The 16614-nt window shown below is 42.6% G+C and overlaps 1 protein-coding gene across 3 annotated transcripts in view; it reads right to left on the bottom strand.

Annotated features, from left to right (window-relative positions):
- The window catches only part of LOC138970657 (rho GTPase-activating protein 39-like), a 278436-nt gene that overhangs the window by 41758 nt on the left and 220064 nt on the right, over positions 1-16614 (bottom strand). The window contains exon 1 of one of the 3 annotated variants that reach the window (XM_070343120.1): positions 11083-11381. The exons of the other annotated variants lie outside the window; for them this stretch is intronic. Within the exon in view, the coding sequence (XP_070199221.1) occupies positions 11083-11217 (135 nt within the window). The 5' untranslated portion in view covers positions 11218-11381. Of the gene's footprint in view, positions 1-11082; positions 11382-16614 lie in introns of those variants that run through there. 3 annotated transcript variants of the gene reach the window in all.

The raw sequence follows: 16614 nt of genomic DNA, 5'->3' as shown, positions 1-16614 counted from the left end.
CAGATTGATACGACCTCCAGCTACAAAATTAATTTCACAAACAAATTCACAATCTCCGCAGAAAGCAGCCAGACTGTCGATTTCGGTGTGTCCCCATGCGGTAGGGTGCTCTTATGCCATGTAAAAGGTGCTCGGATCTACGAAGCGATTTACACTATGGTTTACACAGGACGTTGCTGCTGCCCTACATGCCAATCGGCATAACGGGCATTAAGTAAGTAAGTTACACAGGAAGTCAACAGTCCATATAAGAGTACCCAATCATGTGTAAGAAACCTAAGGGCCACATTCCGTCGCGATATAACCCTTCGTGGTTGAAAACGACGTTAAACACCAAATAAAGAAAGAAAGAAAGAAAGGGCCACATTTCCACCAACAAAACGCGAACGCTGAATCCTGCGTACAGTGTTAGAATTAAAAACCCACCCACACACCAGTCAATACAGGCGTACCGAAAACCCCACAAGCCCAATACCCAGCAGTCAATAATAGTCCATAAGAACAAAAAGAACACCATCAGCGGACGACAGGCGTCAATTAGCACACCTTTCTTCAATCAATGAAACAGCCTGCTGTCAATGATGCGGTGGACATCCGAGTAAGTAACAGGAAGACAAGACATCTTGTAGCTCTTGGTGTACAGCGATGGAGGAGCAGCTATAGGACACATATCTATGTTTGGTAGAGAAGAATAAGAATAAGAAGAACAACAAAAACAAGAACAAGAACAAGAACAAGATCAAGCACAAGATCAAGAACAAGAACAATATCAAGAAGAACAAGAACCAGAAGAACAAGAAGAAGAACAAGAACAAGGAGAACAAGAACACGAAGAACAAAAAGAGGAATAAGAAGAAACACAAGAACGATAACAAGAAAACGTTAGATGTTTTGAAGATAGAATTTGGATTCAGTCATGTCCCGAACGCCTTCGAGTTTTCTGACTTTCAAGTGAAACTGCGAGTGCAAACAACCCAGAACAACTTCGATTGCAGCGTCAAACAAACAAGACCTAAACGCATGGAACACAGCCGCCAACGTGAATATTCCGGATGACAATATCGAGACAGCAAGACCGTTCCACAGCAAAACACACACCATCACGAACAAGTCCACAAATGAAAATCCTCACAAATGACCAGTACTAAAATCTCGCTTGACAATGTCACAGCACAGAACACACCATCGCACAAATTCCAATAATAAACAGCTGTATACCTAAACGGAGCTTTCGAGTAAACCCGCACTGTCTGCACTCATGTTTTCTCTTTATTGCTACACATCTATATGTTTTCTCTTTAGTGCAACACATCTACGTCACTTCTCTTTAGTGCTACACATCTACGTCACTTCTCTTTAGTGCTACACATCTACGTCACTTCTCTTTAGTGCTACACATCTACGTCACTTCTCTTTAGTGCTACACATCTACGTCACTTCTCTTTAGTGCTACACATCTACGTCACTTCTCTTTAGTGCTACACATCTACGTCACTTCTCTTTAGTGCTACACATCTACGTCACTTCTCTTTAGTGCTACACATCTACGTCACTTCTCTTTAGTGCTACACATCTTTATCACTTCACGTAGCTCCACAAGCAGAAAGATCGTAGCACTGATCAAGGCCTGACCTAGAAGTGATTGAAATCATTGTGGCACGTTACACCTTTACACTTGTTCCCGATCGCTGTCATGCGCTTGCGGTCAGTGCCTCGTGAATAGTCTTCATCCCAGGTAAGCTCCCATTTTTCAGCGTCCTCCGTTGCCATGGCAATACTTTTTTAATTTTTTATATCTCTTCTCCTTTTGATCTGTCCCCCAGTTTAAACACAGGTATGCAGAAAGTACAACTGACTGTGATCAGAAGTGAAACACAGTCGCGCCGTGAGAGAGAGAGAGAGAGAGAGAGAGAGAGAGAGAGAGAGAGAGAGAGAGAGAGAGAGAGCGAGAGAGAGAGAGAGAGAGAGAGAGAGAGAGAGAGAGAGAGAGAGAGAGAGCGAGAGAGAGAGAGAGAGAGAGAGAGAGAGAGAGAGAGAGAGAGAGAGAGAGAGAGAGAGAGAGAGAGAAAGAGAGAGAGACACTTAACAACAGACATGCGGGACTAAGTAGAAGAAGACCTTGTACTCTTCCCGTTTTAAGCACAACAGTGCTGCGTACGTACATAAGTGCTACCGAACAACATCGTCGCGTATCCATGGGTTTTCAGGAAACATTCCTTCTTATTATTTTTTTCTCGAATGTCCCTGACAGTATCATGGTCGTGGTTTCCATGGCGACCGTTCTACCTGCAAGCGGTATCAGCGTCAGTTTTGATTTTTAACACAGATTGGGAAATAGAGCAGACAAAAATCGTTGACGGTCGATAAACTGTCACAGCAATTTTGTTTTCAGCAAAACATCAGATACAAGGTTTGAAAATACCTTGCTTCCTTCCCGATCAAAACACACACACACACACACACACACACACACACACACACACACACAAACACACACACACACACACACACACACAAACACACACACACACACACACACACACACACACACACACACACACACACACACACAAACACATCCGGGCTTTCACATGGGATAGGAGCATCGTTCCACTTGGGAACATTTGTGTCAGAAATGGACGGCCCTGGTGTCTTTGTGTGCAGAATACGGGATTTTCTTGTAGAAACGGACACCAATGTCATTTTGCGAATTTAATTCAGCGAAAAAACTGTGCATACACTCTAAACACCCAGCCGCCCCCTCCCCATCTCACTCTAAACTGAAGTATTCCACGTTCGAACACTCTTTCTGAAACTAGCTTTGGACAAAGTGAGACATAGTACATAATTCTACTATCAATCAATCAATCAATCAATATGAGGCTTATATCGCGCGTATTCCGTGGGTACAGATCGAAGCGCAGGGATTTATTTTTAATTTTTTATTTTATGCAATTTATATCGCGCACATATTCAAGGCGCAGCGATTTATTTATGCCGTGTGAGATGGAATTTTTTTACACAATACACCACGCATTCACATCGACCAGCAGATCGCAGCCATTTCGGCGCATATCCTACTTTTCACGGCCTATTATTCCAATTCACACGGGTATTTTGGTGGACATTTTTATCGTACGTAAACAAATCGCCACCGTTATACAAAACTGTTTAAGATATCCAAAGAATCGTCATACGCGTAACACAAACACACACAGGATTCCTTTCGCGACCGTGAACTGGCGAAGCAACATCCACACTCTTCGATTGCTGACTACAAATGTCGATGCCGCCGCACAATGCTCCTGTTTTAACCGTCACAGTGTCCGTCTAAATTGACTGTGTGTCCACAAGAAACAAGACAACACAGGGCACGCAACTGCCCAGCATGTCTTGTCATCACCCGCAAAGTCAATTTGATGGACAGGAGAGGCACACAGACGAGACACCGGAAAAAAAAAGAAAAAAAAATCATTCGGACGAAATTACCTGAGTAGAGTTCGTAGCATCTTGGAGTCATTGATTCTATCTCAAGTTTGAAGCAAATGGTTCATTCTTCCAAGAGTTTTGCATGAATACGTACAGCCATAAATGCCAGCGAAGACGAAAGAGAAGTTTAGTACTTAAATGATCAAACTACATTCCTGAAAATAGCATAACTGACCGTCCGTTTTTGTACTAGCCTTGAAGGACACCAATTATAGCACATCTAGAAGAGGGGGTGAGGGGGGGGGGGGGGGAGGAGGGGGGGGGGGGGGGGAAGCGTCAACAATGTTGGACACATTGACGTCTAAGCGAATGGTCCAAATGGACATGGCATGGACATCCCGGGTTGTACACATCGAAAACAGCATGTAAATCATTGGAAAGAGGTTAACACCGTTATGAAGAATGAACATAGTCAAGAATCATTGAAGCAAACCAAATCCGGCGAAGAATTCAAATGACCATGGCATCCTAGCTTCCACACAAACCCCACAACTATTAGCACTCACCGGGAGCCTTTATATGTTTTACAAAATGTTCTCGATGCGAATTCTCAATCGTGGTGGGTAGTCTGCATTGAAATGGCTGTCTATTGTGTCGAGGATTGGCAAAGACCCCTCTTTTCTACTAAAACTGTTTTACTGCCTCGTGAGTAAGCGCTCGGAAACTTGATGCTTCTGGATTATTTCCTTGTTAAATGAACAGGAAGATCACTGTCGACAGGGGAAAGTATGTTGTGTGAAGACATGTACAAATGCTTGTTCGTAACAGGGTGTAGTAGACCGGCACGGTTGGCCTAGTGGTAAGGCGTCCGCCCCGTGATCGGGAGGTCGTGGGTTCGAACCCCGGCCGGGTCATACCTAAGACTTTAAAATTGGCAATCTAGTGGCTGCTCCGCCTGGCGTCTGGCATTATGGGGTTAGTGCCAGGACTGGTTGGTCCGGTGTCAGAATAATGTGACTGGGTGAGACATGAAGCCTGTGCTGCGACTTCTGTCTTGTGTGTGGCGCACGTTAAATGTCAAAGCAGCACCGCCCTGATATGGCCCTTCGCGGTCGGCTGGGCGTTAAGCAAGCAAACAAACAAACAAACAAACAAACAGGGTGTAGTGTACCGCAGTAAAATCGACCAGGAAAATTCAGAAGGTTTGGTCACCGTCTAACGATGGAAAATGAGCAAAAACAGAAAAGTCAGATACAGACGAAGGAACCAAAAAAAAAAAAAATACTCCATCACCAATTTTTTTTCTCCAATACACTAGTTACATTTTTTAAATATTCTTTTACAACATCTGTCAGTAGCATATTCTCTACCACTCTACCACCCTCCCCCCCCTCCCTACGCAGCTTTTTGTCAAACACACAGACAGAAGGATGGACGGTACAGCGACGAAGGCGCCTCTACACTGTGCCGATAATCCCTCGCAAACCAACAGATAATCCGTTACAAGCTAACAGCAAATCTGTCAAAGACAAACAACGCAATCGCTGGACACACACGTCCACACATTCCCCTCGCTTGTTCGCGCACAAAACCACCAGAAAAGGCGTCAAGAGCAACCTTTGTTAGGTGCTTGACGATGCTCTGACAAACTGACCTAGGAGTCATAATGCAGGCTTTTCGACACAAACTGTTTCCCCTCATGATACATGCAAAGTGATGTGTGCATTTTTGACTTAATTCACAACAGAATTAGTTGAAAGTCTTCTCACATCTTTCGCGTAGTCAGTATTTTCTTTCAGAAAAGCAGAACACATCAACATTCTCAGCATAAAATCCTGTAAAAATATTGGAAATTTCAGCGAGAGAAAGAAAAGGATAAATCATTTAAATGCTACCAAATTCCCAACAAAACGGATCACAAGTCGTGTCACATAAATCCGCAGTCAGCGTTCCCTTTTGGCAGGCAGATTATATTAATAAAACTCACAGCCTGAAACTCTGTGGGCGTAGAAGACCTTTGAATCCTCTTGGTCAACGCACTCCCAACAGGCAGAATGTGTTAACGCTGAGAACCTAAGTGGAGGAAATTAAAACGAATTCCTGGTGACAGACAGAATATGTTAACCTTGAGAGTCTAAGCGCAAGAATTGTCAACATATTTCTTCCGACAGACATAATTTGTTAGCACTAAGAGCCAAAGTGGAGGCAATTTCAACGAGAGAAACAAAAACACACAGAGCAACCACACAAATTCACAACAAAATGGGTCACAAGTCGTGTCACATAAATCCACAGTCAGCGTTCCCTTTTGACAGGCGAATAATATAGAAAGCACTGGAAGCTTGTGGACGCAGAAGACCTTTGAAACCTTATGGTCAGAGTATTCCTTCCAACACTAACAGGCAGAATATGATAACACTGAGAACCAAAGTGGAGGACATTTCAGCGAATTCCTTCTGACGGGCAGACTATTATATTAACAATGAGAATCTAAGAAGAAGAAATTTCAACGACAGAAACAAGACACAGAGCAACCACTCAAAGTGCAACTAAATTCACAACAAAAGGGGTCGCACATCTTGTCACAGCATTCCCATGGTCAGTGGCTCAGTGCTACCTATTTCACACAAAAACAGGTCACACGTCTTGTCACAGCATTCCTTTGGTCAGTGGGTCCTTCGTGACACGCAGAATATATATCACACACAATAAGAGCCCAACAGCGAGGACATTTCAACAAGAAAAAACAAAACGATAACAAAACCAACCACAATCGAAGACTTTGGAACTCGAAAACTCACATTGGTCACATAAGTGAACACTCGTGTAGAGAGTATTAACAACGTCACCACAAAGCAGGTCACATGTCGTGTCACATTACCCCAAAAGTCATTGGAGCAAGGCCCAATACGTCATCAACACAGGAGCCAAAAAAAGCAAAACGAACAAAAATCGTGGATCTTGAAGATATCTGGATGAGAATAAGCAACAACAAGAAATACAGTGCTGCAAATTCACAGCAACACGTATCTGAGGTCGTGTCCCAGCACGGTCATCGCTTCCTTCTGGACTGAGAAGTATATATCATCAACGCCAAGAACCTGAGATGTCAACTCAACCGCCCGTCTACTGCTGAACCCTAAGACTGTTGACCACCCCCCCCCCCCCCCCCCCCCCCGCTCATCTCCCCCATGACGTCAGACAACTTGAACTGAGAGGGGTCACATTGCCTAATACATTGTCCCATTCCTATTGGGTCACGGGAGGAAAACAAATTGTCTCCGTCCCCACATAGGAGAGAGAGAGAGAGAGAGAGAGAGAGAGAGAGAGAGAGAGAGAGAGAGAGAGAGAGAGAGAGAGAGAGAGAGAGAGAGAGAGAGAGAGAGAGAGAGAGAGAGAGGAGAGAGAGAGAGAGAGAGAGAGAGAGAGGAGAGAGAGAGAGAGAGAGAGAGAGAGAGAGAGAGGAGAGAGAGAGAGAGAGAGAGGAGAGAGAGAGAGGAGAGAGAGAGAAAGAGAGAGAGTGAGAGAGAGAGGAGAGAGAGAGAGGAAAGAGAGAGAGAGAGAGGAGAGAGAGAGAGGAGAGAGAGAGAGAGAGAGAGAGAGAAGAGAGAGAGAGAGAGAGAGAGAGAGAGAGAAGGGGTGCGGGGGAGACAAGGCAACACCCAAACAAAGCAACACAAAGTGCAGACCACTGTCCAACATCTAAATAACCTGACGTGGACACGTGTGGACACTGGACAGCCAACTGGGCACAGCCGACAGTTGTGTGGTCAGTGATAACAACTTGAACTAGGACAAGATACACTCAGAACACGACCCGGGCCGTCCTCTGAATCTGATTTCAGACGCCAGCAACAAACTGCTGTCTTGCCATTGATGGCGCTACGACCGAGGACATATCATGTACACTCAAAACTAGCCCAGACTGTTACAGTGATTTCAGACGCCAGCAACAAACTGCTGTCTCGCCATTGATGGCGCTTCGACCGAGGACATATCATGAACACTCACAACTAGCCAAGACTTTTACAGTGATTTCAGACGCCAGCAACAAACTGCTGTCTGGCCAATATTTATTGCGCTTTGACCGAGGACATGTACACTCAAAACAAGCCCAGACTTTTACATTGATTTCTGAAGCCAGTAAGAAACTAGCCCAGCTTTTTTTTAAAAGAAAGATTTCAGACACGAAGCAACAAACTGCTGTCTGGCTATCGATCGGGCTTTGACCGAGGATATCTGCACATTCTAAACTAGCCCAGATTTTTTACATTGATTTTAGACGCGATGCTACAAAAGGCTGTCTGGCTAATATTTTTTTGCGCTTTGACCGAGGACATGTGCAATCAAAAATAGCTCAGACTGTTACATTGATTTCAGAAGCCAGTAAGAAACTAGCCCAGATTTTAAAAAAATAGAAAAATTTCAGACACGATGCAACAAACTGGCTAATATTCATTGCGTTTGACCAAGGACATGTGCACTCAAAACTAGCCAGATTGTTACATTGAATTAAGACGCCAACAACCAACTGCTGTCTGGCTAATATTAATTGCGCTTTGACCGAGGACATCTGCACGCTCTAAACTAACCCACATTTGTATATTGATTTCAGACGCGATTCAACAAACTACAGAGGGCTGTTTGTTGTTTATTCAGACATGCCAGTGATAGCAGTTGAAAGAGGAACAAGTCGCGTAAGGCGAAAATACAACATTTAGTCAAGCTCAGTCGAACTGACAGAATGAAACTGAACGCATTGGATTTTTTTTCCGCAAGACCGTACACGCGTAGCATCGTCTGTCCACCGCTCGTGGCAAAGGCAGTGAAATTAACAATCCAGAAAAGCGCGGTAGCGGTTGCGCTGAGGAGGATAGCACGATTTTCTATATCTCTATTCTTCTTAACTCTGTGAATGTGTTTTTAATCCAAACATATCATATCTATATGTTTTTGGAATCAGGAACGGACAAGGAATAAGATGAAATTGTTTTTAAATCGATTTCGGAAATTTAATTTTAATCATAATTTTTATATTTTTAATTTTCAGAGCTTGTTTTTAATCCAAATATAACATACTAGATGAATACCCGCTTCGCCGGGTACGGCTTCGCCGGGAAGAAGTCGAGCCGAATACCCGGCTGTGCCGGGGACCCGGCTTTGCCGGGTGTACGCCGGCTTTGCCGGCGCACCGCACGAAGGAAGGGAGATAAACGCGCAAAACACTGGAGAAGAGTAAAAATAGTATAACGGGAATATGGATTGAGCGTTGTCGACAGTGACCTTCTAAAAATAGAAACGGGAATATGGATTGACACCACACGAAGGAAGGGAGATAAACGCTGAAAACACTGGAGAAGATAAGGAAGAGTTACTGGGAATGGATCCAGAGAAAAACCAAAATCGGTTCAGCGCTGCGCGCTGAGAGCACGTGTTGAAATATCTCATCGAGCAGGTAGTGTCCGGGGTCTACCTGAATATGCCCACCAAATTTGAAACAGATCCATCGAGAACCTTGGGCGTGCATCGCGGACACACACACTCACACAGACACAAGTCGTATATATATATATATAGATTTATATGTTTTTTGGAATCAGAAAATGATGAAGAATACGATAAACGTAATTTTGGATCGTTTTATAAAAAAATAATTTTCAGATTTTTAATGACCAAAGTCATTAATTAATTTTTAAGCCTCCAAGCTGAAATGCAATCCCAAAGTCCGGCCTTCGTCGAAGATTGCTTGGCCAAAACTTCGATCAATTTGATTGAAAAATGAGGGTGTGACAGTGCCGCCTCAACTTGTACAAAATGCCGGATATGACATCATCAAAGACATTTATCGAAGAAATGAAAAAAATGTCTGGGGATATCATACCCAGGAACTCTCATGAAAAATTTCATAAAGATCGGTCCAGTAGTTTACTCTGAATCGCTCTACACACACACACACACACACACACACACACACACACACACACACGTACACACACGTACACACACATACACACATACACCACGACCCTCGTCTCGATTCCCCCCTCTATGTTAAAACATTTAGTCAAAACTTGACTAAATGTAAAAAGAGAGACACTCTAAAACAAAGCCTCCCTTCATAAAACACACACACACACACACACACACACACACACACACAACTAATTCAAGACGCGAGCAACAAACTGCCGCAGACTGTTCCTTGACTCAGACATACCCCAGCGAATCAGGATTGCTGGTCCAAATCAGTTTCGATTCATCAGTGTCTTCCACGTGAAACTGACGTCAATTGCTCACGGGAACAGGACACATAAAATGACCTTTTTCGAAATCAGCGATGTCTGACTGACCGACCTGCGCGCTCTGTCCAACAAGCAATGGCTTCTTGCAAGGGAGGTCCCAGTAATATCTCAATGCCGTGGACAATTTGCAAAAAGTAACAACCACAAAGTACATAACTCGCCAGCTCGCTTTACACAGGGAAAAAAACAGCCCGAATTTCCTCGTGAATCCGCACGGGACAATACGAAAATACATTACAACTGAATCATCAAAAGGAAGTAATTAAATACACATTTAAAAAGAAAGGCATTTTTGGAGCAGGAAACACAATTCTGTAGGTACAACTATGCAGAGAACGGCTTCATTAATTATTAGCAGGGACAGGGTGAATTAAAAGCTAGATGAGGTGCAGAACAGGGAGCCCAAACCAACAGAGATCTCCATTTCTCCTCCCTTCCCAATTGTTCTTTTATTACAAGTTTGGGAATTCCTCCTTACCCAAACAATAATCATAATTTTTAGGGACTGGGTGGCCGAGTGGTAACGCACTTGCGCTCGGAAGCGAGAGGTTGCGTGTTCGACCCTGGGTCAGGCCGCTATTTTCTCCCCCCTTTCCTAACCTAGGTGGTGGGTTCAAGTGCTAGTCTTTCGGATGAGACGAAAAACCGAGGTCCCTTCGTGTACACTACATTGGGGTGTGCACGTTAAAGATCCCACGATTGACAAAAGGGTCTTTCCTGGCAAAATTGTATAGGCATAGATAAAAATGTCCACCAAATACCCGTTTGACTTGGAATAAAGGCCGTGAAAGGTGAATGCTCGCCTAATAGGCTACTGAGCTTTACTGGCCGATGTGAATGCGTTATATATTGTGTGTAAAAAATGTCTGTTTGTCTTTCTGTCTGTAAAAAATTCCATTTCAAACGGCAGAAATTAATATGTAAGCGCCTAGAGCTATATCTAGATTAGGCGCATAAAAATGATCACAATAAACAATACCCTTACCCTGTGTGTTTACTTAATATAGGCTGTAGTTCGATAACTATCGCTATCGTTCTCTCTCTCTCTCTCTCTCTCTCTCTCTCTCTCTCTCTCTCTCTCTCTCTCTCTCTCTCTCTCTCTCTCTCTCTCTCTCTAACACTCATCTCTCTCTCTCTCTCACACACACACACACACACACACACACACACACACACACAAACACACACACACATACACACACACACACACACACACACCGGGGAAACCAAAGCCTGCATCACACACGTAAAGTCCCCATTCTCTTGACCTACATCAAAGTCTGGAACCAATCTCATGCAGGAGGTGGGTTGAAAACAATTTACGCTAACAGGTAGAAAGAGGTCAACCTACCATTGTGGCGGCCGGTTTCCATCGCACACAGTCCAACAGCAGAAGGCGAAACAAATACATCTTGCTCAAACCGCACGTGAAAAACAAAACAGCGCACCAGAAAACGTCCCCGGCAATCTTGAACGTGATATACATAAATGTTCTTGCAATTTGAGACTGCAACAATGGCTGACTTTCCACTAACTACACGGAAATGACTATGCAGTCGCCAAGTACAGTCTTTTATCCATAATATTACAACTCCTTATTAATCGCAAGAAGGAAAAGCGTCAAACGGAACAGCGAATGAGATTGGCTTCCTTTCATACTTCCTGAAACAAGAGGCTCGCGTCATGATCTAATACGCTGCAGGTTTCATTACAATACAGCTACGCAGTGAATGAAGTGAAACAAACAAACAAACAAACAAACAAACAAACAGGGTCATTACGACCTTGCAACGCAATTCTGCAAGACGTTAGTCATACGGCACTGTGAGTAAACACTGAATCTAGGATTCACGACACACACACTTAGAAGTTGTAAATCCTTGTCCGACATAAAGATTAAAATCCTTCAATAAAGGATTTACGAATGACAGACTGTTTTAAGTCCTTATTCCAACCAGAACAAACAAGCCGACACAACCGTCCTCGAGCGCTGTAAAAATAAACAGCAAGTACTATAACCTAGAAACTAAACAAATAGAAACATCTGAATCTCTACATCTCTGTAATAGACGCACTCTGGAAATAACTACGAAGGGTGTGTATGGGTTGGAAAGAGTGCATACTATACTCTTTCTTTTATTGAGGCAAACTTTTTACACGTGCTCATTGTCCAGGTGTTTCAGACGCACCCTTCGCTAGTGATTGGCCTATAATGTCACGTGGGAAAGTTTGCCTCTATAAAAGCAAGGATACCTTCTCTTTTACATCATATATACAAACCCAACAGAGTTATTTCCGAACATCGTCTAATATCACCAACATATGCAGCGTCCATTATATTGAAATATTGTCCACGAACGAGAGTAGCCGTAGTTCACTATAATTAACTCTTTGACTATAATTAACTCTTTCACTATAATTAACTCTTTCACTATTATTAACTCTTTCACTATAATTAACTCTTTCACTATTATTAACTATTTCACTATAATTAACTATTTCACTATCATTACTCTTTCACAATAATTAACTCTTTCACTATTATTAACTATTTCACTATAATTAACTCTTTCACTATAATTAACTCTTTCACTATAATTAACCATTTCAGCAAAGAGTGCTTCGGGGCTTCAAACATAGATGAAAAATGGAGGTCATCTACTTACATCCGTACACACACGATCAAATATCATCAACCTATTCCACAAACACAGTTTTGATCTTCACCACGACGACTTAAGCCGACACCATCCCAGTTCAACCATACACCTACCAGCTCCAGGCTATAATCCGAGACACACTTTTCTTTTGACTTCTCTTTGACGCGTTTTCTCGTCGAAAAGTACATCGGAACCCCGCCACAAGTCAATATGGTAATGATATACTAACATCCCTACTCAAATTCTTAAAAAAAAAAAAGTAAAAAAAAAATTTAAAAAAAACCTATGCTGCAAAACACACTTTTGACCCTACACAAGATAAGCTCAGCTCATCACTCCAGCCCAACACCTCGAGGATAGCCTTTCAAGCACACATTTATTTCCAAATACTCCTTGGTGCGTCTTCTTGTTGAACACTGATTCGGAACTCTAGTAACACAAATCAACGTGAAATATTGACATCCCGACTCAAATTGTTGTAAAACAAAATCACAAACCTATCATACAAAACACACTTTTGACCCTCCACAAGATAAGCTCAGCTCATCACTCCAGCCTAACAGCTCGAAGGTAGATTTGAAGCACAAATTAATTTTCAATAGTCCTTGATGCGTCTTCTCGCTAAACGGCGACTCGTACAATCTAGTTCCACAAATCAATGTGAATCACAAACCTGCCTACTACATTTTTTAATATTTTTTTTATACACAAACCTATTCCACGAACACACTTTTGACCCTCCATAAGATAAGCTCAGCCAATAACATCACAGCCCTTCACCTCGGGGGTAGACTTTGATGCACACATTTATTGCCCAATACTCTTTGATGCGTCTTCTAGCTGAACAGTGACTCGGAACTTTAGTACCACAAATCAATGTGAAACACTGAAACACCGCTACTGAAATTCTGATTTTTTTTTAAAACATTTCCAAACCTATTTTGCAAAACACAATTCTGGTCGTTCACGAGAGGAACTCAACCTACGACTTCATTCATATATACACACAGTCTTTGGTCTACACTCACACAGTCTTTGGTCTACACTCTAACACCTTAAGGGTATAGACCTTGAACACGGCTTTTGATCCAGTTTTCGTTGAAACGTCTTAGTGTTATGAGAAATAACAGTTCAGCCATGTTCGCTCGCTAACCGTGTTGACTTAAACGGACTTTCAGAACTTGTTTCCTTGATTATAAATGAGACTTACGCTGAATCTTCTTTTGGGAGCAAATAAGAAAATCGAATTGCCTATTTTCTGTTTCTTCACAGAACGCGCGCGCGCGCGCATGCGCACAGGAAGAACATATGCACACAATGCGAGCACAGGAACACGAAAAGACGCGCACACACACACACACCACACACACACACACACACACACACAAACACGCATGTGCGAGCACGCACGCAAGCACGCACACACACACACACACACACACACACACACACACACACACACATTTTCCACCCCTACCCCCCCCTACCCACACACACCCAACACACAAAAAGCATGACTCAAAACCTCTTGTCTTTAAACGGCCACCACCATCCCTCTATTGTACTCGCACAGACATTTCCTTGTAGACTTTCCACACTTACACTAATAACACGACCCCTTGGCCGGTTGCGTGTGAGCCCTTTGGGATCTTCATAGATTTTCCTATAACGCACTTGCATGAAAGCATCGATGGGAACGGGCAGAATTAATACGGGATCAATCCTGGTCCACACTCATCACATTTACTCCCAAGCATCTGTTGCCGGAGGCTTATTTGATTTGTGTAAGTGTATAGAAATTCGTGGTCCGTTCAGAACGGCGTAGGCGAAGGCGTATGAAACAAGAGACGGTATTCCTGTACGTGTGTGAAAAGAAAATCTATATGTTCGTCGGTGTGTAAACAAGAATGTTGGTCCTTTCGATAAAAATGTTCTTTTTTCAATGGGGGTTGAGACTATAAAAAGGCGATTATAGACCCTGATGAGGGGTTGCAGTCAGTTTAATTGCTAAACACATGACAAATGGTTTGTGTGTATGCTAATGTATACTCTGTATTGGACTCTCTCTCTCTCTCTCTCTCTCTCTCTCTCTCTCTCTCTCTCTCTCTCTCTCTCTCTCTCTCTCTCTCTCTCTCTCTCTATCTTGCAAACAAACACACACGCACGCACACCATACACACACACACACACACACATCCACCCCCTCTCCGCCCCAACCCCCACACACACAATTATAAACGAGCTGTTGTCATTATTTTACACTATCACAAAGACACGATGCAATCAAAGCTATCACGACAATCGATTGCCCTGTACTTTAATCATCTTCTTCTTTGCTTTGATCTTCTTATCTTTTGGCTCCCATAGTATTCGCCTCCAATCCTCACACATTACTAACACGTGACAGTGGCTACAACTCAACGCACACAGCAGGAAGTTACTAGAATGTTCCGGCAATTTACTGAAATGGGCAAGAAAATGGGCAAGAAAAGTTTCGGCAATTTTCAAAGTTTATACACTTCGCGATCGAAGCTGGCCGCACGAAGCTTTAGCACTGAGTTTTCGGTAAAAAGTCTCAGCGAAGCCGACTTCGGGCTCACTTCATGACCACTCAGTTGATGTCTCCTTTCTCTCTCAATGAACCAACAGTTTGGCAATGACGGTAACGTTCTGTTTTGGCGGTTTGAAAGACATGTCGGAAATGTTACGACTGCTGACGTCAAACGACAGTCTTGCGTGACACATGCATTCAGTTTCCCCAACACAACTCTTCTAAGATGAGAACATAAAATTAATGCACTGCTTTGATTTCCTGTCAAGTATACTCCCACCGATAAACTACGAACAAAAACAATAATCTTGCGTAACTATACCGACACAATGGTCTGAGAAACAATGAAACTGCGTCGTTTGATAACCAAACCTTCACACGAAAGAAACAATGTACTTTGTGTTTCAGCGACCTTGAACCATGGCCAGAAAGTTCACAGGAAATGCACAAATGTCGTCTCCACTGCCAAAATCCTTGAAAGGTCACTCTGAAGCGAATGAAAACAACACTTTTTTTTCTTGAATAGCCACACAGCACAACTTGCAACAGGGTATACAACTTGCTTCGCGCAGATATAATCACTAACTGCAACACTTAGTTACTCGAATACGTGTTATGTTGGCGAATATCGTGGCTGGCCACAAGAAACAGAACGTGTACGCTCGAATTACCGCAACTCTCAAATTCGAGTATATCATGAAGACAATCAAAGCAACACACTTGGTTTTTGTTCTCCAAAAGTCAATCACCTACAGAACGACTCAGAATAGAATTTTTTTTGAGACAGACCACTTGTCTCGCTTGACTTGCACAAAAGCCAGCACAATAAAATTCAAATGCAAACAAAAGGCAACGCGAAGAATTGGAATACATTTTGTATCGCCGATTTGCGTCACCATGGACACAGGGAACCAAATGTCAGGAACTCGAACTCCCCCAGTAACTACCTCAGCATTTAAATTCAAAACAAAACACTTTTCCTATGGTTACAGACATCAAGGTTATATATACACATGTACACAAAATACTCGAATGTGTTTTGTATTCCTGACTCCCGAATCTATATAGACTCGAACATTTCAGTAACTACGGTACCTTCGCTTTCAAATCAAAACAACGCACTTTGTCAATGGTTAGTTACACGACGATGCACAGCCGGAAACTTAAACACGAAGTACTCGAATGTGTTTTGTATTCTTGACTCGAGAATCTGGGCACAAGGAAAACAAATAAGGCCAAAAAAAAAAATAGGTCTGTTTACGGTAACCCGACCGACCCTATTTTTTTCGCGCGACCCCAGACTTTTTTTTGGCATTTGGGGAAAAAAAAAAAAATCTTGGTTTTTTTTTGCAAAATAACGTAAAAATATGGTTTTTGGGGGAAGAAAAAAAAATTTAAAAAAATAAAAAAATCCCAACCTACCGACCCTATTTTTTTGGCCTATGTTACCGTAAACAGACCTATTTTTTTTTTTGGCCTAAGAGACTCGAACTCTCAAGTAACTATCTCAGTATTCAATTTCAAAACAAAGCTCCTTTTCAATGGTTAGTTATTCCACGGAAACTGCAATATTAAGTACCCGGATGAGTTTTGTATTCCTGTCTGACGAATCTGAATACAAGGAAAAAAGAAGAAAGAAAAGTCAGACTCGAACACTCCAGTAACTGTCTCA

Source organism: Littorina saxatilis, linkage group LG7 (genome assembly GCF_037325665.1).
Source record: "Littorina saxatilis isolate snail1 linkage group LG7, US_GU_Lsax_2.0, whole genome shotgun sequence".
Classification (NCBI taxonomy): domain Eukaryota; kingdom Metazoa; phylum Mollusca; class Gastropoda; order Littorinimorpha; family Littorinidae; genus Littorina; species Littorina saxatilis.
Note: the sequence above shows the minus strand (reverse complement) of the source record. Positions and strands in the feature narration are given on the sequence as shown.